Below are 26,727 nucleotides of genomic sequence, written 5' to 3' on the forward strand. Positions count from 1 at the left end.
GCGAGCTAGAACTAGCATGTATTAAATATCCCCATTATGTGCTTCAGATATTATTTCATTCAATCCTTGCCATAACCCTATGAGATGAATAGTGATACCCCATTTACAGGTGAGGAAAGTAAGCAAATTGCCCCCAATCACACAGTTAAGAAATGGTGAGGGCTGGATTTGAACCTAGATTTGGGTGCTCTTTCCACTATGTTATACAGCATTAAGTAATCAGAACATCTCGTTTTGCAGATAAAGATGCTAAAGACTGCAAAAGTAAAGTGGATTATCTAAGGTCCAACAGCAAGCTGGTGGGAGAGCCAAGATTAGACTTTAGTTTTTGTGATTCCACATCCACTAGGCTACTCTCAGCGCAATGCCAGCTGGAGAGAGGGAGGGAGGAAGAAGGCATGGAAACCTTTGGCTTCCTAGAATGAAGTGAATAGAATTAGAAGAGTAACGCTATGTGGGATTGAGCCAAAAGATTTGTAACTATGTCATAGAGTGGGATAAGAAGAAAGGAGAAATTTCATGTCTCCTAAGTGTTCACTATGTGTAACGCCTGTAACTAAGTTAAGCACTTTTACATATATCATCTTCTGTAATTCTCACAGCTAACCAAGGAAGTACGGATTAAGCCCATTCTCACAGAAGAGGAAAAGGATATTCAGAGAGACAATATCTTTTTGTCTCTCTGACATGTGTTCAAACCAGGGTCTAACTCTAAAACCCAAGTTTTTGCCTTTTCTCAAAGCCTCTTCCTATGAGCTTCACCAGGAATAATTTCATTTCTTTCTTTTGATTTCATGGCTAAAGAAACTGAGATTGTTTAAAACCAAAGGATATGGTCTGCTTTTTCTTGACAAAAACATTTACTATAATATGTTCAGAATCCTATGAAAAAGTAATGTACAGCAATGTACATTAGACTGAACAGCAAAGTGAGCTATCATTTTGTTATTCCAGAGATTGAAAATGTCGGGGAAGTCCAGCGGGCAGGAATTCTCTTCTTCCGAATCATGCTGCTCGAGCTACAGGAAAGCATCCAACTACTCAATTCCACGGACTTTGTGTCACTGTTGCTCTATGACCATACTCTTCCAACAAAACCAAATTCTCCTCAAGACAGCAAATCGATGGAGTTGGAAGCCAACGTGAAACTAGTGCGTGACATCCTGAAGGCGGTTATCTTGTTCTTTCATCCAGAGTTGGAATTTTCAACTGACTTTGGAAGTTGGGATAAGTGTAAATTTGTAAGTTTTTTTTAAAAAGCACCTTTTAAATTGAAGAATCGCCTAAACAAATTTAACTGTACAAATCATAATTGCATAAATCATAAGGGTACAAATGCAAGAATTTTTACTGAGTGGAACACGTTCACGTAACCAGAGTTAGATCAAGAAATAGAACATTTATGGAATCCCAAAAACTCTCCTTTGTACCCTTCCTCATATCCTTTCACCCCGTCCACCCCAAGGGTAACCGTCATCTTTTTTTTGAGACGGAGTTTCACTCTTGTTGTCCAAGCTGGAGTGCAAATGGCGCGATCTTGGCTCACTGCAACCTCCGCCTCCTGGGTTCAAGCAATTCTCCTGCCTCAGCCTCCCGAGTAGCTGGGATTACAGGTGCCCACCACCACGCCCAGCTAATTTTCTGTATTTTTAGTTGAAACTGGGTTTCACCATGTTAGCCAGGCTGGTCTCGAACTCCTGACCTCAGGTGATCCTCCCACCTTGGCCTCTCAAAGTGCTGGGATTACAGGTGTGAGCCACCGCGCCCGGCCATGGGTAACCATCATCTTCACTTCTAACACCATTGATTGGTTTTGCCTATTTTAAAATCTATATAAATGGAATTATGTAAGCTATTGAACTGGGCACTGTATTTCTGCTTGCTGGTGATCCCATAAATTTTCTCTTGTTGTTTGTTCACAGTATGTTAACAAATATTTAGTCAACAATATTTGTGCCTTTGATCCAACTGCCAAACATGTGGAAGTTAATGTACAGCTTATTGATGAATATATCAGAGGTAAATTTCCACTTAATTACAGCCTAAATCTATGCCAACAGCAATAAAACACAGTTGTGATTTTTATTAGGATAAAGCAAGTGGGTCATAAATTCAGTTTTTAGGAGAAAATAGTTATAAGTCTTCTAAGAGGAGGGACACTATATAATCTATTGCATCATTCCCCAAAGTCACTGTCTATGCCACACACATGAAAATTCAAAAGCACATCTATCTCCCACTTACTGACTACATGTGCATTATTTATTTTTAAAAATGCAAATGGGGCTGCAATGAGAATGGAAATGTTAAGCAAAAAGGCTATCTTTAGCTTCAATAAATAACCAAAGAAAATAATAGACTTTTTTAAGGAGGAGAATCACCAAGAATGGAGAGCAGCGAGGCTCTCGGGTTGGAGAAGACGATTAGCTGTTTGGCCACAGGGAATAGGCCACATATGAAAGTAAATATACTAACAGAGGCCCAAGGTCCTCCACTGACCTGTATTCTCCCACCAGAGGCCTCAGGCTGTGATGAGGAATTCATTTATAGTTTGTTTTTTTCTTTGTTATGAAAAATAATCATAATTGGGAAAATGGCTCTGTAGAAATTGCTCACTAAATCTATCCCTTTCCTCCTCTTCCCGCTCTCCTACTATCTGTGGAGGCTCTAGACCAACGTAGAAGGGTTTCTGGATTAACAGGGAACTATCCTAGCTGATTCGTGAGCAGCCTTGACCACCAACGCTCCCCACCACTTTCTGCTTTCCAATAGTGCCCTCTGGTGGAAGAAATACTAATTGCAGTTAACGGAGCCCGACTCAGCCAGAAAATAGCCCATAGGCTCCCCAATCACCGCCGCCAAGCCTTTAGTGTTACCGCAGTCTCCGCAGCAATCAAGAAAGTTCGTAGGTCACCCAGATACCAACCCTCTCTCCTTCAGATGCAGTTATATCAGGAAATTCTAAGCTTCCAGCTTAGGGGAAGGGAGAGGAATTCTTCGGGGTGCCTTTCTGTTTGTGCCAGAAGGAGAGGAGTCTTCAGGCAGGGCAATCTGCTGCTGGAAGTTTACCTGGCCTAGCAGCTTTAAGGGCCCTACTCCACGAATCTACCCAGAATGAAATGTCACCAATAATACCTGTAGGTTCAGCCTGTGACAGGCAGAGACTGCTAGACTATATAGCATAGCTCCTAACCCACCACGCCTTCCAAACTATTATTTTACCAAAGGGTAGAATTAGGACTGGTAACGTGCCCATACTTTCTTAGGGCTTCTGCTGCCAACTCTCACCCTCACTTTATCCTAGTTCAAGAAAAGAGTATTTCCTAATGTAAATGAAGAGTTGATGGGTGCAGCAAACCAACATGGCACATGTATACCTATGTAACAAACCTGCATGTTGTGCACATGTGCCCTAAAACTTAAAGTATAATAATAATTTTTTTAAAAAGGGTATTTTTGGCCGGGCACAGTGACTCACACCTGTAATCCCGACACTTTGGGAGGCCAACGTGGGCAGATTGCTGGAGCCCAGAAGTTGGAGACTAGCCTGGACAACATGGCAAAATCTTGTCTCTCCAAAAAAAATACAAAAACTAACCGGGTGTGGTGGTGCATGCCTGTAATCCCAGCTACTCAGGAGGCTGAGGTGGGAGATCACTTGAGCCCAGGAGGTTGAGGCTGCTGTGAAATGTGATCATGCCACTGCACTCCAACCTGGGCAACAGAGTGAGATCCCGTCTCAAAAACAACAACAACAAAAAGGAGGTACTTTTTTATTCTGATGGAACTCTAGGCAGCTGTGTCTTGCCTTTAGATTGAGCCAGTCATCTGTGAAGTAACGTTGGGTAGCTTTGTTGAGCAGGCCTGGCCTCCCAAGACTGTGCCATTGCAGGTGAGTGCTGCTGACATACTTCCCTGTGGGGGACCCTCTGACTCCAGTGAGCACTCCCAGACAGCTGTGTATGCAGTAGTACATCAATAGCCTACTATTCTCTGTCACTTTGCCTAAGATACTCCTAGTAGTTGGTCTCTTCTACCTGGAGATTCATGACTTGACCACCTTCTCAAGGACCTATTCTCCCCACTCCACTTTGGACCTGTGCTGCCAGCCTCACCTGGTCGTTCAGGATGCCCCATATCTGCTGCATGTCTCCCTCCCAGAAGTTTTAGACAGATGTTGCCTGCTTGGAAATGTTCTTAGACCCAGAGGCAAGAAGAGCTGTGCCCTATTGCAAGTATAACCAGAATCACTTTTCTGTCTAGAACCTGGGTCTCTGCCAAGTGACCATACCTCCTCCTCTAAATCCAAGTGTTTACAAGTCCACAGACATTGGTCTTGGCAGGAGTGCCCCAGGCCCTCCACTTCTCCTACAGGGGTCCCAGAGCTCCAACTCTGCCAAAGCAGCCAGAGGCTCAGTGCTGTCACCACTTGTAAAGAAACCCACCAGCTTCCTCAATAAAATGACACCATGATCCTGAAAGGGTGACAATGAAGGAAGGGGCCTTCCCATCAGCAGGGGAGGACTGCTGGACTCACAGTCCTAATTAACTTTTATCTTCAAGATTCGCCTTCCCTGGGAGATCCTTCCCTAATTGCTGCTGCTGCCATCGTGGTGGTTCCATAGGTGCCACGCTCCCTGCAACGCCATTAGAAAAATGGAGCATGACCCATTCCTTAACCCCCCGCTGCACAGCTAAGGGCCTGACAGGAACCTTGGTAGGATGATTCCACCAACAATCCAGAAATAACAAGTAGGAAACAGCACTGAATCTGCAATTCTGAGGACGTGCCTTTTTCTTTGAAATGGGTCAAGCCAAAACGGACAACCAGATATCAAGAACATCGTTCTGTCCTATTCATTTAAACCTTCTGTATGCTAACATTGGTTTGGATTCAATTACAGTTCTCTGCTGTCTTTTTAGACTTAGTCATCTTGAATGGGAATTGTTGGCTCCCTCTTATAGGAAAAAACTTGCCATCACAGCTAGACTTGGGTTTAATAGAGAGCTAAGAGTGCGCCATTTATTTACAAGTTGCTCACAGATATTAGGCCATGGAGGAGGAAATATCAGTTCAGCTTGAAACAGATTTCCTTTGTCCTGGCAAGAGCCCCCTAAAAAGCCCTTTTAGTTACGAGTTATGATATTAGATAAGTACTCACACAATGCACAAGAGAAGGGTATAACACTCTGTTCTGGGTAAAGATCTCAGGCCTGGATGTTTGACCTATTTCCCATGCATGCAAACCCCCTGCCTTTTCAGTTCCAAGTTATTCAGAGGAAAAAAGACAATCAAACCAGCCATTCTCTTTATGTTTCTTATCACTTCTTGTGATTTAAATTTTGAAGTTTTCTAACAGTAGTTACTAAGAGGAACAACTAAACACAGTTTTACATGTATAGATAACATTACTGCTACTTTGATATCCGATTAAAGACTTTTAAAAATGAGCTTGATGAGAAGTGGAGCATAGTGGCGTGCACCTGTGGTCCCAGCTACTTGGGAAGCTGAGGCACAAGGATTGCTTGGGGCCAGAAGTTCAAGACTGTAGTGCACAATGATGGTGCCTGTGAATAGCACTGCACTCCAGCCTGGGCAACATAGTGGATGCCATCTCTAGAAAAAAAACTTGGTTTAATAAGAACATTTTTCTATTTAATTTGACACTCATCTTTTTAAATTTTAGTGGCTGTTAAAACTGTCTTTTATCCTGAAAGGACATAAATATTATATATATATGTATATGGACATATATATGTATATATATATAATTTTTTTTTTTTTTAGATGGAGTCTTGCTCTGTCACCCAGGCTGGAGTGCAGTGGCCCAATCTCAGCTCACTGCAACCTCTGACTCCCGGGTTCAAGAGATTCTCCTACCTCAGCCTCCCCAGTAGCTGGGATTACAGGCACGTGCCATCACGCTTGGCTAATTTTTGTATTTTTAGTAGAGACGGGGTTACACCATGTTGACCAGGCTGGTCTCGAACTCCTGACCTCAGGTGATCCACCTGCCATGGTTCCCAAAGTGCTGGGGTTACAGGTGTGAGCCACCACCCCAGTCACAATTACATATACATATACTTATACATATACATATACATATACATATACACATACACATACACATACATATACATATACACATACACATACATATGTATAGAGAGAGGGAGACAGATAGATTTTTTTTTTTTTGAGATGGAGTTTCGCTCTTGTTGCCCAGGCTGGAGTGCAATGGCACGATCTCGGCTCACCACAACCTCTGCCTCCCAGGTTCAAGCGATTCTCCTGCCTCAGCCTCCCGAGTAGCTGGGATTACAGGCAAGTGCCACCCTGCCCAGCTAATTTTGTATTTTTAGTAGAGACAGGGTTTCTCCATCTTGGTCAGACTGGTCTCAAACTCCTGAGCTCAGATGATCCACCCACCTCGGCCTCCCAAAGTGCTGGGATTACAGGCATGAGCCACTGTGCTGGCTTTAAATTTTTTATTAAAGTACTTGAAAAGGTCACATAGAACTAAAAGCCTAAAAAGAGTCACTAGCCCATATCTTTCATATCTTTCATTCCCTTCAGTCCCCCTCGCCAGAGGCAACCATGTTTTGTTCTTTCACTGTTTCTTCTTGGCATTTGCACATCTGTTTCTATTATGCACATATTTCTATCTTTTGATTCATCAATTTTAAACTTTATCAGTCAATTTCCTCTGATTACAAATGAAGATTTTGTTCTGTTATACCACCATTTTCTTACTCCATCCTCCCAATGTAGTTATATTTATAATTTGGGGTTAAAGATGCAATGTTTACATGATTTTGCCTATGCAAATATTATACACAGCTAAGGATTGTAGCATATTTTGATTCCTCATTTTTTTTGTTTTTCCCGAAGTAAATAATTGTCTTTTATTTTTAAACTTTGTTAGTTTTATTTGTACTTCTTGATAATTCCCACCCCTTCCATTTGTCTCTCCCATAAGACAGTTCTATCAAGTAATTTATTAGTTCTAATTTATTTTCTTTTCCCAAAGCCATCTCTTCTAGAGATCTCAGTTCCTTTCCTTTTGTTTTGTTTTGTGTTTTGAGACAGGGCCCCACTCTATCACCCAGGCTGGAGTGCAGTGCCACAATCACAGCTCACTGCAGCCTCGACCTCCCTGGCTCAAGCAATCCTCCGGGGTCAGGTTTCCAAGTAGCTGGGACTATAGGCGCGTGCCACCACGCCCAACTAATTTTTTTATTTTTTATAGAGGTGGGGGGGGGGGGTCTCGCTATATTACCAGGCTAGTCTTGAACTCCTGACCTCAAGGGATTCTCCCACCTCGGCCTCCTAAAGTGCTGGGATTACAGACGTGAGCCACCATACCCAGGCCTCAATTCTTTATCAGTGGCTCATGCCTGTAATCCCAGCACTTTGGGAGGCTGAGGTGGGATGATCGCTTGAGCCCAGGAGTTCAAGAGCAGCCTGGGCAACATAGTGAGACCCTGTCTCTACAAAAAACTTGGGAAAAAAAAAAGCTGGGAGTAGTGGCATGTACCTGTAGTTCCAGCTAGTCAGGAGAGCTGAGGTGGGAGGATCGCTTGAACCCAGGAGGTTGAGGCTGCAGTGAGCCATGTTTGCAGCACTACACTCCAGCCTGGACCACAGAACAAGACCCTGTCTACAGAAAAAAAACAAAACTCCTGGGCTTAAAGCTGTCCTTCCACCTCAGCCTCCCAAGTAGCTACTACAGGAGTGCTGCCACTGCACCTGGCTTTCCATTGTCTTTTTTAAAAACTGAGACATAATTGACATGCCATAAATTTCACTCTTTGTATATTTTAAAGTGTAGAATTTAGTGGTTTTGAGTATATATCCCAGATTGTGCAATTATCACCACTATCTAATTTTAGAACATTTTCATCACCCCAAATAGAAACCCTGTACCCATTAGCAGTCACTTCTTTCCTCTCCCTCTAGCTCCTGGGAGCCACTAATCTACTTTCTGTCTCTATAGATTTACCTATTCTGGACATTTCATATACATGGAATCACACAATAGGTAGCCGTTTGTATCTGGCTTCTTTCACTCAGCATAATGTTTTCAAGGTCCATCTATGTTCTAGCTTGTATCAGTACTTCATTTTTGTGTGTGTGGCTGAATAATATTCTATGATAGACCACATTCTGTTTATTCATCTATCAGTTGATGCACTTGTAGGTTGTTTCCAGTTTTTGGCTACTGTAATTATGCCTCCATTAACATTTGTTTACAAGTTTTTGTGTAAACATGTATTCTCAGCTCTCTTGTATACATACCTTTGGAGTGCAAACATAGGGTAACTCTATGTTTAACTTTTTGTGGAAAAGACTCCATTGTCATCCAACTTTAAAGATTGCTGTTGACAGCCTGGGCAACATAGTGAGACCCTGTCCCCACAAGAAAATGAAAAACTTTGCCAGGTCTGGTGGCACATGCCTGTAGTTCCAGCTACTCAAGAAGCTGAGCCCAGTTAAGGCTGCAGTGGGCCATGATCATGCTACTGCACTCCAGCCTGGGCAACAAAGTAAGACTTAATCTCTAAAAAAAAAAAAAAAAAAAAAAAAAAAAAGGCAAAGATTGCTGTTAAGAAGTCTGAAGCCTTTCTAAATCGGTGTGACCTTTCTTTGTTTTGTATCTCTCCAGAAGCTGTAGAATCATCCCTTCCTCCCCTAAAGTTGCAAAAATTTCATAATGATATGCCTTTTTATGGGTCTGTTTTCATCCATTGATCCGGGTACTGGCTGGGCTTTTTCAATTGTGAAATCTAGGTTGTTAAGTGCTGGATGATTTCCTCCATGGCATCAAGATTGCTGCTTACAGCTGTGCAGTTTGTACACTGTACAAAGGTGCTCTGCTGAGGAGGTGGGTGGGGGCCAAAATGTATCCCCGATTCCATTCACTAGACTGTGTGCCTTAACCTGAAGCTACATCTGCTTGGAGGAGGAGCATCTTTTTCATTCACCAAGCTGTGTGCCCACAGAGCACATTCCCTCACAGTAGGTGTGTTTTTCTCACCTTTACACAAAGGTGACCTATAAGGCTGGTGGTGGCCCTGCCTTCTTTTTTCTGTATTCACTCTTTGGAATTCCTATTATTCAGACATTGGATCTCCTAGATTCAGTCTTCAAAATCCCTATATTTTCTCTCCTCTTTCCTAAACAGCTTCAACAAACCCTTCTGAACCCTTTGAGGATTCTGGGATATACGGAAGGTTGGTTCTAGGCTTTCTCCACTGCTGATTTAGGATTCCACTTTTCTCCTGTCTGCTACCACTTCTTCATCTGCTTTATATTTCTCAAATTTTGTTGTTCTGTCTTTCACTCAACTAAAATTATCTCAGTGCTATCCATGTGACAGGCCCAATTCTAGGTTCCTAGGGTACAGTAGTGAATGACATAGAACAAGATCCCCACCCTCAAGAAGCTTACATTCTAAAGGGGAGAGCAGAGGATAAGCAATAAACATAATAAATTATACACTATGGTAGAAAATAAGTGCTATGAAGGAAAAAGCAAAGTCGAGTAAGGCAGTGGATGCAAAGGTGGGAAGCAGGGAGGAGGCACGGGCTGCAAATTTAAATAGAGTAGTCAGGTAGGCCTTATCAAGAAGGTGAGATTTAGGCCGGGCGTGGTGGCTCACGCCTGTAATCCCAGCACTCTGAGAGGCTGAGGTGGGTGGATCACCTGAGGTCAGGAGTTCAAGACCAGCCTGGCCAACATGCGAAACCCCATCTCTACTAAAAATACAAAAATTAGCTGGGCATGGTGGCAGGCACCTGTAATCCCAGCTACTCAGGAGGCTGAGGCAGGTGAATTGTTGCAACCCAGGAGGCGGAGGTTGCAGTGAGCCAAGATCGCACCACTGTGCTCCAACCTGGGTGACAGAGTGAGACTGTCTCAAAAAAAAAAAAAAAAAAGGTGAGATTTAAGCAAAGATGTGAAGGAAGTGAGGGAATCAGCCATATGAATGTAGAAGGAATATTCCAGGTGTTGCTTGATGCTATTTTATCCTAAGAAAAGAAAAAGAGTATTCTAGGCAGAGAAAATAGCCAAAGCAAAGGCCCTAAGGCAGAAACAACCAGTGTTTTCAAATAGCAACAAGGAGGCCACTGTGTTAGCAGCAGGGTCAGAGAACGGGAGGTAAATAAGGAGATGAGTTCAGGAGGTAATGGAGGACTGAATCAATTAGGGTCTTGAAGACTATCATAATGTCTTGATTTTATGGCTTATGGTGATCCTCCTGCCTTGTCCTCCAAAGTGTGGGATTACAGGCATGAGCCACAAAACCCAGTGAATTAGAGCCATTGCAAGGTTTTAAGCAGAGGAATGATATGACCCATGTTTTAAAAGGATTGCCCTGCTGCTGTAATGAGAAGACACTTTGGAGGTCAAGAAGAGACGCAGAGACACCAACTAGAGGAGCTGTTGCAGGAATCCGGTGGAAATGGTGAAAAGTGGTCATATTATACATATTTGAGAGGCAGAGCCAAAATATATCTTGACAGTTTGAGTATGGAATGAGAAAGAAACAGAGGAGCCAAGGTTGACTCCATGGATTGGAAGGATGGAGTTACCATCAGCTGAGATGGAGAACATGTAGGTGGAGCAGGCTTTGGTGGGGCGGGGCGGGGATGAAGTGTTCAGATTTTGACATGCTGAGTTTGAGATATCTATTAGATATGGAAGTAGAGATGTGAATATGTAGATGGTTAAATAAATCTGGAGTTTTCGAGAAAGGTCTAAGCTGGAGATATAAAATCGAGATTGGTTGGTGAATAGATGATTGGCAAAGAGAGGAAAGTCTCCTAGGTGGGAAGACTGAGTAGAGACAATTCTGAATGTTTTGCCACAAAGGGGAGCAAAGAATGGTGTGGTAACTGGACGAGGAAATGGGGTCAAGGTTTTGTTTTGTTTCTCAGATGGGAGAGATAACAGCAGGTTTCATTCTGATGGGAAATCCTGTAGAAAGCAAGAAGTCGACAATGTTGAAGATACAGAATTCCTGAAACAATGTCCTCAAGCACTTGAGAGAGGATGGGCTGTTGTTAGAGTAACCATACATTCTATGTTTACCTTGGAACAGCCCAAGTTTTTGCTTGTTGTTCTGGTGACTTGTCCAGTTAGCATCCTCTTTCTCTCTCAAGTGTACCAATTTGAACAATGAATTATTTGACTACCCTGGATCTACCGCACCAAGGGAGGAATTGGCTTAAGACAGCAAGAGGACAGAGAACATGGGTGCAGATGAGAGTGAGTGGGTAGGTGTGCTGGTCGGAGTCTACGGAAGAACATGGGTGCAGATGAGAGTGAGTGGGTAGGTGTGCTGGTCGGAGTCTACGGAAGAACATGGGTGCAGATGAGAGTGAGTGGGTAGGTGTGCTGGTAGGAGTCTACGGAAGGAGAACATGGGTGCAGATGAGAGTGAGTGGGTAGGTGTGCTGGTGGGAGTCTATGGAAGTTGCCTTCTGATTGCATCAATCTTACAGAGAAGCTGAAAGCAGAGTCATCAGCCAGAGTGAGGATGGGAGAAGAAGTTGTTTGGACTTTGAGGCAACGGGAGTAGGAATTAAATATTGGTGTTTTTTTTCTCCTGATCTATCATTGGTTTTATGTCTTCTTTTATTAATTAATTAATTAATTATAGAGGCAGGGTCTGTCTCTGTCACCCAGGCTGGAGTGCAGTGGTGTGATCATGGCTCACTGTAACCTCGAACTCCTGGGCTTAGGTGATTCTCCTGCCTCAGCCTCCTGAGTAGCTGGGATTACAGGCATGAGCCACCATACTCGGCCCTTATGTCTTCTTTTTCTTTTTCTTTTCTTCTTTCTTTTCCTTTACATTAGCCTTAGTAGGAATTTCAGATGTAGCAAAATCGAATGCATGTTAATCATCTAGAGAAGCATTATCCATTCAATTTATTTCATATTTTAACTTGGTGGTCTCCAAAGTTAAGTGGCAGCACCCCAGAAGATTTTTTTAAAAACTGTCTCTGGGGTGCAAGAAAAATATCAGAGATGATTCTGTTGAGACACTGAAAGACAAAAAGAAAGAAAGAAAGAAAAATACCAAAGGATTGGAGACAAGGTCTCACTCTGTCACCCAGGCTGAAGTACAGTGGCACAATCTTGGCTTACTGCAACCTCTCCCTCTCAGGCTCAGGTGATTCTCCCTCCTCCCACCTGAGCCTCCCTAGTAGCTGACACTAGAGGCCCACACCACCATGCCTGGCTAATTTTTGTATTTTTTGTAGAGAAAGACCATGTTGCCCAGGCTGGTTTTGAACTCCAGGACTCAAGCAATCTACCTGCCTTGTCCTCCCAAGTGTTGAGATTACAGGCATGAGCCACTGCACCCGGCCAAAGGACTTTTCTTTATAATGGTTTTAACTCATTGTTAATTTCTATTTTTTGTTTAAAATGTTTTAAGATAAATAATTTATAAATATATATATATATATATGTGGGCACATGCTCAATGTTTGTTACTGATAGAGGTACATGATCAAAAGAGTTTGGAGGCCACTACATTAGACTATGAATTTTGTAAATATAATTTGCATTGATTTCAATTTACACATGACTTGATTTATAGCTACATCATTTAAAAAGCCACTACATGTGATATTGTACAGAAATTGTGCTTGTGACACTGTACAGAAATATGCTTGCAATGGGAATGAAACTGATATACATGCAAGAACTCAGCATTCATCCTGGAACAAACTTCCCCCCCCAGACTTCGATTACTAGAGAAAAATGTGTTTTTAACTCCCCAAGTAACACTGATATTTTTCCTGATAAATCTGGGAGGCAGTACACTACAGTGCCTTTGGGACCATATTAAATTAACAATGACATATTAAATGCCTGATTGCCATGGCAAATGTAAGTTCTCCTGCCTACAAAAAAATTGATTGAAATTTGCATACATGACCGGGCGCGGTGGCTCACACCTGTAATCCCAGCACTGTGGGAGGCCAAGGCACGTGGATCACCTGAGGTCAGGAGTTCAAGACCAGCCTGGCCAACGTGGTGAAACCCCATCTCTACTAATAATACAAAAAAATTAGCCAGGCGTGGTGGTGCATGCCTGTAGTCCCAACTACTCAGGAGGCTGAGGCAGGAGAATGGCTTGAACCCATAAGGCAGAGGTTGCAATGAGCCAAGATCACGCCATTGCGCTCCAGGCTGGACAACAAGAGCAAAACTCCATCTAAAAAAGAAAAGAAAAGAAATTTGCATACACATACCCTTCTATTGCTGCAAGGACCTTCAGTTTTTTGTGTTTGGCTGTCATGTTAAGGAGTGACTTGGGGTATGTGAAGCAATAGAAATGAGAACTAAAACTAAGAGAACTAATGAAGGAGAGGAACATCAACAAATGCAGCTGATCTTGGATTGTTAGTTGAAAGGAGCAGTTACATTTTAGCTTTTGTACTTGAAGCTTAAGTACTTCTTTTTGCTTTGCCCATCTATACTAATTATCCATCATCCCCAAAAGATTTAACTTTATTAATCCAATGTTAAAAGCAGGGATCCATAAACAGAGTTTTAATTCAGAAATATCCTACTATAGCCCAGTGTTTCCAGCATAATGAATTCACTATGTAATTAAAAGTTTGATTAAACTAGAACCTACAAAAATATCATGTTTCTGAAGTAATGTCCATAGATAGACTCAAAGGTCACCCAGTACTCTCTATAGCTTACATATATTCAAATAATTTACTATACACTTTTCCAAAGCAAAGCAAAAAAAAAGCGTTATTTCTATGGTTATAAAAGAAGCGTTTATCTGCTTGAAAAAATTACTAAGTCTGTGTGAGTGGGGTCTGTTGTGGGTCAAGCTGCAAAGTTCCGGCCTGTATCTACCACAAGAGGGCAGTAGCACTCAACCGTTAATAGGGAACTCAGCAGAGCGCTGGAGGCTCATTAGAGGAATCGTTAGAGCCAGTCGTTAAGGCATCAACCTCTAGAAAGGACAGGGAAACAGGAACCACCGTCCAGACACTTTCGGAGCTTCTGTCTCGGTAACAATAAGACAGGAAATAAGCAACAGGGTCTTGTGAAAGAGAGCGACCTCGCTCACCATCTCCGTGTTGTTGCATCACCATGGAGATGGCGACTAGCTTAATAATGGCTGCAGATGGGCGTCTGCTCATGCGGATGTTCAGATAAGAACACTGTGGCAGGGGTCAAAGGAACAGAGCTCTTCATGGGCATTAGGGAAGGGCGGAAGAAAAGCTGAGGGGAGCAGCAGCGCTGTTTTGTCTCCGAAAATAAGGACGTTTAGGAGTGTCCTAGGGTGAATTTTATTTAGCTTCATAGCATTGAAACATTATCTTTGGAAACCTGTATCATTTACCTTGCAGGGTTTCCAGGAAACTAATTAACAGAAAGAGAGATGAATTGGCCGAGCGCGGTTGCTCACGCCTGTAATCCCAGCACCTCGGGAGGCCGATGCAGGCGGATCATCTGAGGTCAGGAGTTCGAGACCAGCCTGGCCAACATGATGAAACCCAGTCTCTACCAAAAATATAAAAATTAGCCAGGCCTGGTGATGGGCGCCTGTAATCCCAGCTACTTGGGAGGCTGAGGCAGGAAAATCGCTTGAACCCAGGAGACGGAGGTTGCAGTGAGCCCACAAGGTGCCACTGCACTCCAGCCTGGGCGACAGAGTGAGACTCCATCTCAAAAAACAAAACAAACAAACAAAACAAAACAAAAAAACAGAAAGATGAATTATAACAAATGCACCTTCAATATTTTAAGTATGTATGTCGATTGGTCTAGTATTGCCCATAAAATGAGATGAATCAGGTATTTTGAATGTGATCTCATGACCAGCATCTGTTTTTGTTTTTATTTATAATTTTTCTCTAATGTTACTGAGCTATAATCTGGAAAGAATTTTAGTATTTGAGAAACCTAATTCATTATTCCTTAATTTAATGTTTCAATTTAACATTTATTGAACACTTATAATTGAATGAGAAAAGACAATGCCAGGGTGGTGTGTGTGTGTGCGTGTGTGTGTGTTAAAACAGAGAATTTTAGAAAATTAATTGGATCCACGTTTTAAAGTCAGCTTCAAATAAAAATTGAGACTTGTGAATGTTTTCCACATTTTACGTGCCTTTCCTATCCCATATTACACCTTTTGTTGTATAGTTCTTTCCAAACCAACCATAGGACAGCTAAACCTAATTCAGAGAATCTTGTTCCTTTGTGTTGATAAAAGACAAGAAAATAAAATATGTTCTGCTTAGCAATTCTAATAGATCATTGTCATACTGTTAATAAGCTATTGGATAGAAGACTTGATATTTAAAAGCTTTTACTCAATTAAAAAAAAAAAGCCAGGTGCAGTGGCTCATGGCTGTAATCCCAGCACTTTAGGAGGCCGAGGTGGGAGGATTGCTTGAGGCCAGAAGTTCAAGACTAGCCTGGGCAACATAAGACCCTGTCTCTATTATTAAAGATAATGAATAAATTATTTATTTATAATTATAAATAAATAAATAAATAATAAAGCTTGAACTCAATTATAACCAAATGGTTTACTCAAATCAGCAAACATGTATTGGGTTAGGCACTGAGTTAGTTACTAGGAATAACAGAAATGAATAAAATAGACTTGTGGATGAGAGGCATCTGAAATAAAGGGGGTAATTATTATTATTATTATTTTTTGAAATGGAGTCTCACTCTGCCACCCAGGCTGGAGTGCAGTGGCACAATCTCAGTTCACTGCAACCTCCACCTCCCAGGTCCAAGCGATTCTCCTGCCTCAGCTTCCCAAGTAGCTGGGATCACAGGTGCCCGCCACCACATCTGGCTAATTTTTGTATTTTTAGTAGAGATGGGGTTTCACCATGTTGGCCAGGCCGATCTCAAACTCCTGACCTCAAGTGATCCGCCTGCCTCTGCCTCCCAATGTGCTGGGATTACAGGTGTGAGTCACCGTGCCCTGCCGGTAGTTAATATTTTTGAGCAGCTACTCTGTGACAGATCTTCACATATATTTTCTCAGCCTCTGGTCCCAGCTACTTGGGAGGCTGAAGTGGGAGGATCACCTGAGCATAGGAGGTTGAGGCTGCAGTGAGCCATGATCGTGCCACTGCACTCCAGCCTAGGCAACAGGGCAAGACCCTGTCTCAAAATAAAAAAACAATTCTTACAATTTTGTTTTATGGAAGAAGAAACTGAGGCTCAGAGCAGTTAAGTGACAAAACTTATTGGTGTAGAGCCAAGATCTCTTCAACTCTATATAGTCTTTCCATTGGACAGAACCCACATCTGTTCAACTCTATATAGTCTTTCCATTGGACCTTTCTATTTGAATATTAGTCATTGACTCCTGGGAAAAAGCAACTTTTATGAATGACAGTTTAACAGTTTTCAATTTAAAAAACTTAAAACATATAATGGTGTGCAATTACTATATAGCTTTAAATAATTTTTAATTAGGAAATATTTCAAACATACGAGTATAGAGAATAACACCTGCATAGTCATTATGAAGCTGTATTCTATATCCAACCTTAACACTATATTTGAGTTAGACTTTTTAAAGAAAACATTATAGGAACAGTTGAGGATTTCTAGCCTTCCCCGATCCCACTGTCTTCTCGTCTTTCCCTAGAGATAATACTATCATGAATTTGGTATTGGTTTCACGCATGATTTCTTATTTTTACTATATACTAATGAATCCATAAATAATATAATACTATCTTGCAGGTTTTAAAGCCGTTTAATTGTGCCCAAAAGTACACATTATTCTATAACTTACTTTTTGTATTGAATATTTTGAGATTTATTCATGAATACAAATAACTCTAATTCTTTGTTAACTGCTGTTAAGTATTCCATTGTATGACTATACCAAAATTTATCCATATTCCTGTAATTACATATTTACACAAGATTCTGCTTCGTTCTGACTCAAAACATATCTAATGAACTTTAATCATAATATTGGAACTTATAATTTTAATAGTAAAGTGCAAAACTCTCCACTCTTACTTTTTTTTTTCCTGGTGCAGATCATTCCCGAACCGAAGTATGGAAATTTGGTAATGTTGTCATTGAACATCTATACCACTGGATACACATCTGTTCAGCCCTCACGAAGATAACCAAACAACTAAATAGTGCTATTACACCTCCGTTGCCCTCCAAGACTGACAATTATATGTATGCAAAAATGCCAGGGGAAGGTTTGCAAGAGAAGTGATAATAGATGATAATGGAATTGATACTGTATTTAGGATCCTTTGTTCGTGTTCAGTTTTGTTAACTATAAAATATTTTCCACTGGAAAGGGGTACCTATAAATGTCTTCTGCTGCTAACATTTATCTCAGCACTTTCTAAACCCAAAAGTGCTACCTAAGAAGAAATTTAGCCAAAAAATACCCAGCTAAGGTAGCCATAGCCAAGTGTATTTAAGTATGTTATAGAATATATTTGAAAGCTTCCTTTCAGTTTGAGCTTTGTATCTGCTGTGGAACTGTTATGGTTGATTGGGTAGTTATTTTTCATTCTTATAAGGTTCAAAGTAACAACTGAGGATTTAGAAAACAAGAATACCAAATAGAATACCAAATAATAAAGATAAACCAAAAGAATACCAAATAATAAAGATTTTTAAGAAATGGACTGAGAATTGTTTTTCTAATTTTTCAAAGACTTATCTAAACATCGCCTCTTCCCTCTCTGCCCCCATACTCTTGCCTTAACAACTCAAAAGTTGCTTTTGGTTTTTAACTTTTTAATTTTTAATTTTTGTGGGTACATAGTAGGTGTACATATTTATGGGGTACTCAAAAGTCATTTTAATGAACAGAAATTCTTGTGGGAAAATGTCCATGACTCATGGAAAAAAGAAGACACTTTTTTAATGATAAAAACCTCTTCAGTTCAAAAGTACAAAAAGAATTTATATTTGTTTAAAGCTTGTTTTTATGACAAACTTTACTGCTCTGTGGTGAGATTTCATCTTTGCAATAAGATATCTGATGACAGAGTCCAGTTTTAATAAAATTTTGGGAAATTAAACTTTATTTTCTTTATTAGAGTGACAAAATGTGATGTGTCCAAATATCTTATAATTTGAGATTGGCTGTCCCTTTTTAACCTTTTCTGATAAGAGGGCAGTGTTATTACCAGTCCTCCTCTCTTGGATGATCACATGCCAGTTTTAACCTATATGCCTGTTTCATATTTGGAAGAGGGCTTTTTAGGGCATTCACAGCAACATTTTAAGGAACAATGTTCTTGAAGATATTAAACTGATAACCACATATCCTGATGGCTTCAGAGCAAGTTTACAGAGTTCACTGTGAATACAAATGGCATTTTAGGTAGCAAGGAAGGAAAGATTTTGCAGAATGCTATGTTTGTAACCATTATCCTGGAAATTAAATTAACTAAATGACTTCCAGCTTGATAAAAAATATCATACATTTGCATGGCACTTTAACTTGAAGCGTTTTCACATACTAGCTTATTTGATTCTTCCAATAATCTATAAAGTGGGTAGTCCTGATATTATCTCTATTTTATTTTATAAATGAGTTGCCCAGTTCACAACAGGCATAAGAGGCAGAGCGGACCTAGCACCTAATTTCTGGTTTATTGCCCTTGCCAGCACCCTAGAAATCTCACACTTTCCAACTTTCTTACTAGGCTAATGACCATGCTGTCAATCTTTTGAAAACTACTTTAAAATTTGCAGCCAACAAGCCAGATTGGTTAAATTTATTAAATAATCATTCAAGTAAAATACTGTCCCTTAACTTTAGGAGCTTATATTTTGAGTGAGGAAGATGTTATTTATACCTGACAAAGGTTAGATACAGATTTATATCTAAATCCATTTATTTCACTGTTAGTAGATTTATTTACTTATACTTACATATGCTTCAGAAGCTTGGACTTGATTAACTGAATTTGTTATTGGCTCTTTCCTCATAGCTCATAGGTAACAATGACACTGTACAGTGTAGACCATCCAGACCACTTTCTTTCCTTTGCTTTCTTTTTTATTTTTTTGAGTGACAGGGTCTCGCTCTGTCCCCTAGGCTGGAGTGCAGTGGCTTGATCATAGCTCACTGCAGCCTTAAACTGCTGGACTCAAGTGATCCTCCCACCTCAGCCTCCCAAAGTGTTGAAATTACAGGCATGAGCCACTGCACCCAGCTTCACTTTCTTTTATACTTTTGGCTTGTCATGACTCAGGAACAACATGAAGTATCAAGATAATGACAATGGAATCTCAAAAAAGCTCCAATTGCCTTTTTAAACAGCTTTACTAACATATCCACATACCATAAAAGTTACTCATTATAGTGTAGAATTAATTTTTTTTTTGGTATATTCACAGAGTTGTATATTCACGGGTTTTCGCTATGTTTGCCAGGCTGATGTTGAACTCCTGACCTCGTGATTCACCCACCTTGGCCTACCAAAGTGCCGGGATTACAGGCGTGAGCCATCGCGCCCACCGAACATTTTGATCATCCCCATAAGAAACCACATACCCATTAGCAGTCACTCCCCACTTTCCCCTACCCCCAGCCCTAGGCAACCGCTAATTTTTTTTCTCTACCGATTTGCCCATCCGGACATTTTGTATACAACATGTGGTCTTTTGTAATTGGCCTCCTATTCCCTCTTTTTTTTTTTTTTTTTTTTTTTTGAGACAGAGTCTCACTCTGTCACCCAGGCTGGAGTGCAGTGGTGCGATGTTGGCTCACTGCAACTTCTGCCTCCCGGGTTCCAGTGATTCTTGTGCCTCAGCCTCCCAAGTAGCTGGGATTACAGGCACGCACCACCACGCCTGGTTAATTTTTGTATTTGTAGTAGAGAGAAGTTTCACCATGTTGGCCAGGCTGGTCTTGAACTCCTGGCCTGAAGTGATTGGCCCCCTCAGCCTCCCAAAGTGCTGAGATTACAGGCGTGAGCCAGTGCACCCAGCCAATTCCCTCTTAATCTAAATATGCTTAAGCGACCAGATGCCCTGAACTTCTAGACATTCTCAATCTTCTAACTCAGAAGACCATTTGAAGGTAATTTAAGAATTGTGCAGGCCAGGCGCAGTGGCTCATGCCTGTAATCCCAGCACTTTGGGAGGCTGAGGCGGGTGGATCAACTGAGGTCAGGAGTTTGAGACCAGCCTGACCAACATGGAGAAAACCCGTCTCTACTAAAAATACAAAATTAGCCAGGCATGGTGGCACACGCCTGTAATACCAGCTACTTGGGAGGCTGAGGCAGGAGAATCACTTGAACCCGGGTGTTGGAGGTTGCGGTGAGCCAAGATCGCGCCATTGCACTCCATCCTGGGCCACAAGAGCAAAACTCCGTCTCAAAAAAAAAAAAAAGAATTGTGCATTCCTCTCATATATGAGGTTTTATGCAATGCCACTCCCACAAAACCTCACCCACATCATCAACACCATGTTCTTACTCTCCTTCCACAGAATCTTGTTACAAAGACCTCTCTCAGGATCAGAAAAAGTAACTATTGGATACTAGACTTGGTACCTGGGTGACGAAATAATCTGTACAGTGAACCCCCATGACACAAGTTTACCTATATAACAAACTTGCACATGTACCCCTGAACCTAAAAGTTAAACAAATTTTTTAAAGCAAAAATAAAAATTTTAATTAAAAAACCTCTCTCAACTGACAAGATCAGTGAATTAAATATTGCCTATTTCACCTGTTTTCTGGTTATAAATATAGCTCACCACTTTGCAAGAAGGGCCATTGTGAACCATCTTTGGTCTAGAATGCTGTCCAGTTCCATAGTCTTTTTCTTGGTCAAATTTGTTAAATTTATAAATAAATAAATATTGCCTAATTTCTCTGCCCTTAAACTTGGTTATTACCCTCAGTAGGTGTACCATCTCCTAGTCATTAACCGTATTTAACCTCTCCTCCATCTACTGTCTGAGCTTAGACTGTCCTGCCCAAGGACTTCAAGTGATGAGGCAACCCTAGGTGGCCATTACGTGACTGACTCTGTAGCTACAGTTGTTTGAATTAGGGGTGACCCCTTACCAAAGTGAGACCAATTTGTGAAATGGCCTAATATAAAAAGCACCCAAACCATGGACAAGCCAAACTGGGAAACAGCAATGGGCCAGTGTCTAAAAGGAAATTAAGGCCGGGCACGGTGGCTCACGCCTGTAATCCCAGCAATTTGGGAGGCCGAGGCGGGCGGATCACCAGGTCAGGAGTTTGAGACCAGCCTGGCCAATATGGTGAAACCCTGTCTCTACTAAAAATACAAAATTAGCCGGGCATGGTGGCACATGCCTGTAATCCCAGCTACTCGGGAGGCTGAGGCAGAAGAATTGCTTGAACCTGGGAGATGGAGGTTGCAGTGAGCCGAGATCACGCCACTGCACTCCAGTCTGGGCAACAGAATGATACTCCATCTCCAAAAATAAATAAGTAAATAAATAAATAAAAAATAATAACAATTAAAAAAAATAAAAGGAAATTAAGTGCTTAGAGAGGCCAAATGTGTCATGACAGGGCTTGAAGGAAGTTGGTGCATACTGCCTTCAAGATGCTACAAGTTAGCAGAAACTATAGGTAGAGAAAAGGTGTGAGTAGTTGGTTGTGGAAAAGATTGGGTGCAAAGAGAAGAAACTGAAAGTAGTGAAGTTAACATTAGTAACACTAGTGTCAAAAGATTAAGTGGAAGATCCAAGGGTTTCGGTAATGGATCCAATTTAGTCAACTGTTCTGTTCTGGAAGTTTAAGATGATTGGAAATTTCTGTTGTATAACAACCATGAGGATGGTAGTGATGATACTGTCTTTTACTGGTTTACCCAGCTTGTCCTTACAGCATTTCTTGTTAAAGTTTCAAAGGTTGGGTTCTAAAATGTTAGGAGGCTTCTCTGTGCCCTTATTCACCGCTGCAGTTACCACCACTGCTGCAGACTCTACAACACTGCTTCTGAGAAACTGTCCCTTCTAGCCTAGGGAAAATCCCATGACTGCTTCATTAAAATGTCCCAAAGGCAATGGAAGAACACAGAATATACCAATTGAAAAACTCAAATTATCTAGGATATTGAGTTCTCCCCTGGGTAATTATGGGTAACTAATTCCCCATTCAGTCTCTTCAAGCAAGAGGCAGGCAGCCCTGGAAGGGGGCTTTATTTTTTACTCTTTATTTTAAGCAAAGTAACACATACTCATAAAAAGTCATTCTGTTATACAAGGTCTGTTGAGACCACAGCATTTCCCAGCCCCACCTTACCTCTATTTTCCTTGCTTCTGAGTCAGCTACTTTCAATTCTTTTTGCTCAGGAGTTGGTAAACAGCTCATTGGCCAAATCTGGCCAGCTGTCTGGTATGGTAAATAAAGTTTTATTGGAATAGCTATGCCCATGTCTATGGCTGCTTTCACATTACCAGGGCAGAGTTGAGTAGTTGCCACAAAAACTGTATGGGTCACATGGACTAAACTATTGCTACCTGACTGCAGAAAAAGTTTGCCAACCCCTATTTTAGCTGTGGTTTTGACATTTACCTCTATATTGTTAAATTACATGCTTGTGTGGCTACTTTTGTTTTTCCGATTTAGGCAATATCTATTAATCTCCCAGTATACAATACAAAGATTTAGCTCCTTCCTCAGCATACATACACACACGCTTCCCATCCATTCTTCCCAATATTATTACATGGTAATGTAATCAGAATAGATCAATATTCAGTGTTTATATTATCACGATTATGTATGCTATTTAGAGCTTAGCCATGCTGTAAATTACAATTATTTTCCATTCCTGTACATCCTTTTGCTTTCCCTAGAGTTAATGTCAAAAGAAAACTGGAGTGCTATAATATCACACAAGTAGATTTCAGAGCAAAGAATATTATAACGATAAAGGTTATTTGATAATGAAAAGTCGATTAAGAAGACATTACAATCTTAAACCTATTAACAGAGCTTCAAAATACATGAAGCTAAAACTGATAGAACTTGAAGTCTATAGACATAAAATGGTTACCTAGGACTGGGGGATTTGGAGGAAAATAGGAGTGACTAATAGGTACATGGTTTCTTTGTTGGGTATTAAAAATAATCTAAAATTGGCCAGGCGCAGTGGCTCACACCTGTGATCCCAGCACTTTGGGAGGCTGAGGCGGGTGGATCACCTGAGGTCAGGGGTTTGAGACCACCCTGGCCAACATGGAGAAACCCTGTCTCTACTAAAAATACAAAAATTAGCTGGGTGTGGTGGCGGGCGCCTGTAATCCCAGCTATTTAGGAGGCTGAGGCAGGAGAATCGCTTGAACCCAGGAGGCTTGAACCCAGGAGCTTGCATTGAGCTGAGATGCACCATAGCTCTCCAGCCTGGGAAACAGAGTAAGGCTCTGTCTCAAAAAAAAAAAAAATCTAAAATTGATTCTGGTGAGGGTAGTACAACTATGACTATACTAAACATACAACTTGACTATATTAAACACCACTGAATTGTACACTTTAAATGAACGAATTGTATGATATGTGAATTATCGCTCAATAAAACTTTTAAAAAATATTTTAAAAATATTATACTAGATAGAAATCTGAATCTATACAAAGACATGGAAACACCAGAAATGATAAATATGTGGGTAAACATATTTTTCCTATTCAAAAAAAATCTTTTCAAAAACGAAGTTGCTTTTTATAGCAAAAATAATTTATTGTGCATTTATGACATAGTGACAATAGCACAAAACTAGGAGATAAAATGGAAGTATACTTTTCTAAGCTTCTTATACTATACACAAAGTAGTAGATTCTTACTTTAAGGCAGATTGTGATAAGTTTAAGACATATATTAGAAACCCTAAAGCAACAGCTTAAATAACAAGCAAAGAAGTATGGTCAATAAACCAACAAAGGAGGCTGAAGAATGAAAATCATAAGCTGAATCACAGTTGGGAAAAATAGAAAACAAATAGCAATCATACTTTTTTTTTTTTTTGAGATGGGGTCTGGCTATGTTGTGCATGCTGGCCTCAACCTCCCAAAGTGCTGGGACTACAGGCCTGAGCCACCCCACCCAGCCTGCAATCATAGTCACTTTAATGAAATTTTAAGCATCCAAATTAAATGGAAGAGACTGTCAGACTGGATAAAAAAGCAAGACCCAACTATTTTCTGTCAACAAGTGATCCAATTTGAATATAAAATACACAAATAGGTGTATTTGTGTACCCATTAAAATGGGTTGAAAAAGATATACTATGCTAGCATTAATCAAAAGAAAGCTAGTTATATTGATAGCAGACCAAGCAGACAAAGAATAAAGGAATAAAGAGGGCCACTCTTAATGCGATAGAGGTTAATAGAGGTTAATGCAAGAGAACGTAACAATCCTAAATGTTTACATACCCAACTTAAAAATACATGACACAAACTGATAGAATTGAAAGGAGAAGCAAATTCACAATTATAGTTGGAGATTTCAACATCCTTATCTCAGTAACTGATCTCTTTGGCTGCTCTGAGACTAGCTGGGAATGAACCAAGAGTGAATGAGTGCACAGATGTGGGTAGAGTTTTCAAAAAGGTATCATATATGTGCCAGGCACGGTGGCTCATGCCCCCAGCACTTTGGGAGGCTGAGGCGGGTGGGTCACATGAGGTCAGGAGCTTGAGACCAGTCTGGCCAACATGGTGAAACCCTGCCTCTACTAAAAAAATACAAAAATTAGCCAGGCATGGTGGCGGACGCCTGTAATCCCAGCTACTCAGGAGGCTGAGGCAGGAGAATCGCCTGAACCTGGGAGGCGGAGGTTGCAGTGAGCCAAGATTATGCCACTGCACTCCAGCCTGGGCGACAAGAGCGAGACTACGTCTCAAAAAAAAAAAAAAAAAAAAAAAAAAGTATCATATATGATCCTGATTCCTATACCCAATGGCCAATGAACAGTATTATTAATAATTTTGGTCCTTGGGCCGGGCGCGGTGGCTCATGCCTGTAATCCCAGCAATTTGGGAGGCCGAGTCGGGCGGATCACCTGAGGTCGGGAGTTCGAGACCAACCTGACCAACATGGAGAAACCCCGTCTCTACTAAAAATACAAAATTAGCCGGGCGTGGTGGCACATGCCTGTAATCCCAGCTACTCGGGAGCCTGAGGCAGGAGAATCGCTTGAACCCGGGAGGCGGAGGTTGAGGTAACCGAGTTCGCGCCTTTGCACTCTAGCCTGGGCAACAAGAGCGAAACTCCGTCTCAAAAAAAATTTTTTTTTAAAATAATAATTTTGGTCCTATGTAAGGTCTTATTAATGCACAGATTTTCATTTTTTGCCTAATTATCCTGAACCAGTTAAAGTGAACACTTGGAAGGGTGTAGGGGGAATATCGATAGCCATGGCAGTGGTTTTCAAACTTTATCAGAATTACCCGCTGGTTAAAATTCAGATAACTCGCTCCACTCCAAAGTTTCTGATTCGGCAGGTTTGGGGTGGGGCCCGAGAATTTGTCATTTTAACAGTATCTCCGGTGATGCTGATGCCGCTGGTCCCAGAACCACACACTGCGAACAACTGGCCTAGAACGTTGTCATTCCTTTCTCCTACAGATTTTGAGGCAGCCGGTGGGCTCCGAAACAAAACAGAGGTCACTGGATCCCATTCCCAGTACCATAGAAGTGACTCACACCAGCGATTCAACCGACAAGCAGGATCCGGGCCACCCAAAGCCGCGCGAGAGTTTACGTGACGTCATCGGCGCCAACGTCGGCCACGTTCAGCGGACACGGGAGCAAGATGGCGATTCCGGGCAGGCAGTGAGTGATCCGGGAGTTAGGGTCAGGCTGGGGGATGAGAAACTACGGCGACTGTGTCTTTGGCTGAGGAGTTTTAAATGCGCTGGAAGTGAAGGGACTGTGTCGTCAGGGGTAGAGACGGGAAAAAACGAGAAGTCCTGAGGAACATAGATTCCCCTCCCCCGTACATTTTCCCGGATGGAAGCCCGAAGTTTGAGGGAGAAACTTGTGAGGAAATAGAGGAAGTTAGGCTGAGGGGCAGAGAGCGAGACTTTTCTATTTTCCAAAAGCTCGGTCTGAGGCCCCTCAGTCTTGCTTCCTACCCCGCGCTTGAGTTTCTCCCCGCTTGGATGCTCTCAGGGGCAGTGTGAAGAGAGACAATTCCTGGCTTCCTTAGAGGGCCTTGTTCTCCTTGGCAGAAGCTCAAGTCCTGATTCCCGCCCTTCCTTCTCGTTTTAGGAATATTGTTCTGAGAAGCCACAGAAAAGGGTAGGCATATAGGAAATTGGGGTGTACGTTGCCGCAAAAGAGACAAATACTGTACGTACTTGAAAGTTTTACCTTTGATGTGTAATCCTTACTTTTGATGCGGACTCCCGTGATCTCCGCATCTTAAAGGCCAGAACGTGAGAAACTAAAGGAGTTGGATCTGATGGGATGGTTCTCTCAGATGCTCCGAGGCAAAGCACGTGATTTTAATAAAGTGTAATGCAAACTTGCCCCATGGCTGCTTGGGTTTCTCAGTTAATCTTTTAACTATCCAGTCAGTTCTTAGAAACTGTGTAAGTACACAGTAGGAAAAAACTAGCCATTTTCTTGACTGTTTAGACCACAAGGATAGTTGAAAGCATTTTAAAATCTTTAGTGGACATGAACTAAACTTTCCACTACACGTGTTTTTTTTA

At 41.4% G+C, this 26,727-nt stretch overlaps 2 protein-coding genes across 11 annotated transcripts in view; both read left to right on the forward strand.

Annotated features, from left to right (window-relative positions):
* The window catches only part of EFCAB5 (EF-hand calcium binding domain 5), a 194,995-nt gene extending 177,715 nt beyond the window's left edge, over positions 1-17,280 (forward strand). For 5 of the 7 annotated variants that reach the window (XM_063718078.1, XM_063718079.1, XM_054536589.2 and 2 more), the window contains 3 exons: positions 955-1,241; positions 1,923-2,019; positions 17,068-17,280. In XM_063718078.1, the coding sequence (XP_063574148.1) occupies positions 955-1,241; positions 1,923-2,019; positions 17,068-17,258 (575 nt within the window). In that variant the 3' untranslated portion in view covers positions 17,259-17,280. Of the gene's footprint in view, positions 1-954; positions 1,242-1,922; positions 2,020-17,067 lie in introns of those variants that run through there. The other 2 variants (XM_054536588.2, XM_054536591.2) reach the window with 2 other exon arrangements.
* Positions 17,281-25,580: 8,300 nt separating this feature from the next.
* The window catches only part of NSRP1 (nuclear speckle splicing regulatory protein 1), a 67,519-nt gene continuing 66,372 nt past the window's right edge, over positions 25,581-26,727 (forward strand). Inside the window, exons 1-2 of one of the 4 annotated variants that reach the window (XM_002827202.5) lie at positions 25,798-25,843; positions 26,282-26,311. In XM_002827202.5, the coding sequence (XP_002827248.3) occupies positions 25,824-25,843; positions 26,282-26,311 (50 nt within the window). In that variant the 5' untranslated portion in view covers positions 25,798-25,823. Of the gene's footprint in view, positions 26,363-26,727 lie in introns of all 4 variants that reach the window. The other 3 variants (XM_003778777.5, XM_009251456.4, XM_063718086.1) reach the window with 3 other exon arrangements.

Source organism: Pongo abelii, chromosome 19 (genome assembly GCF_028885655.2).
Source record: "Pongo abelii isolate AG06213 chromosome 19, NHGRI_mPonAbe1-v2.0_pri, whole genome shotgun sequence".
Classification (NCBI taxonomy): domain Eukaryota; kingdom Metazoa; phylum Chordata; class Mammalia; order Primates; family Hominidae; genus Pongo; species Pongo abelii.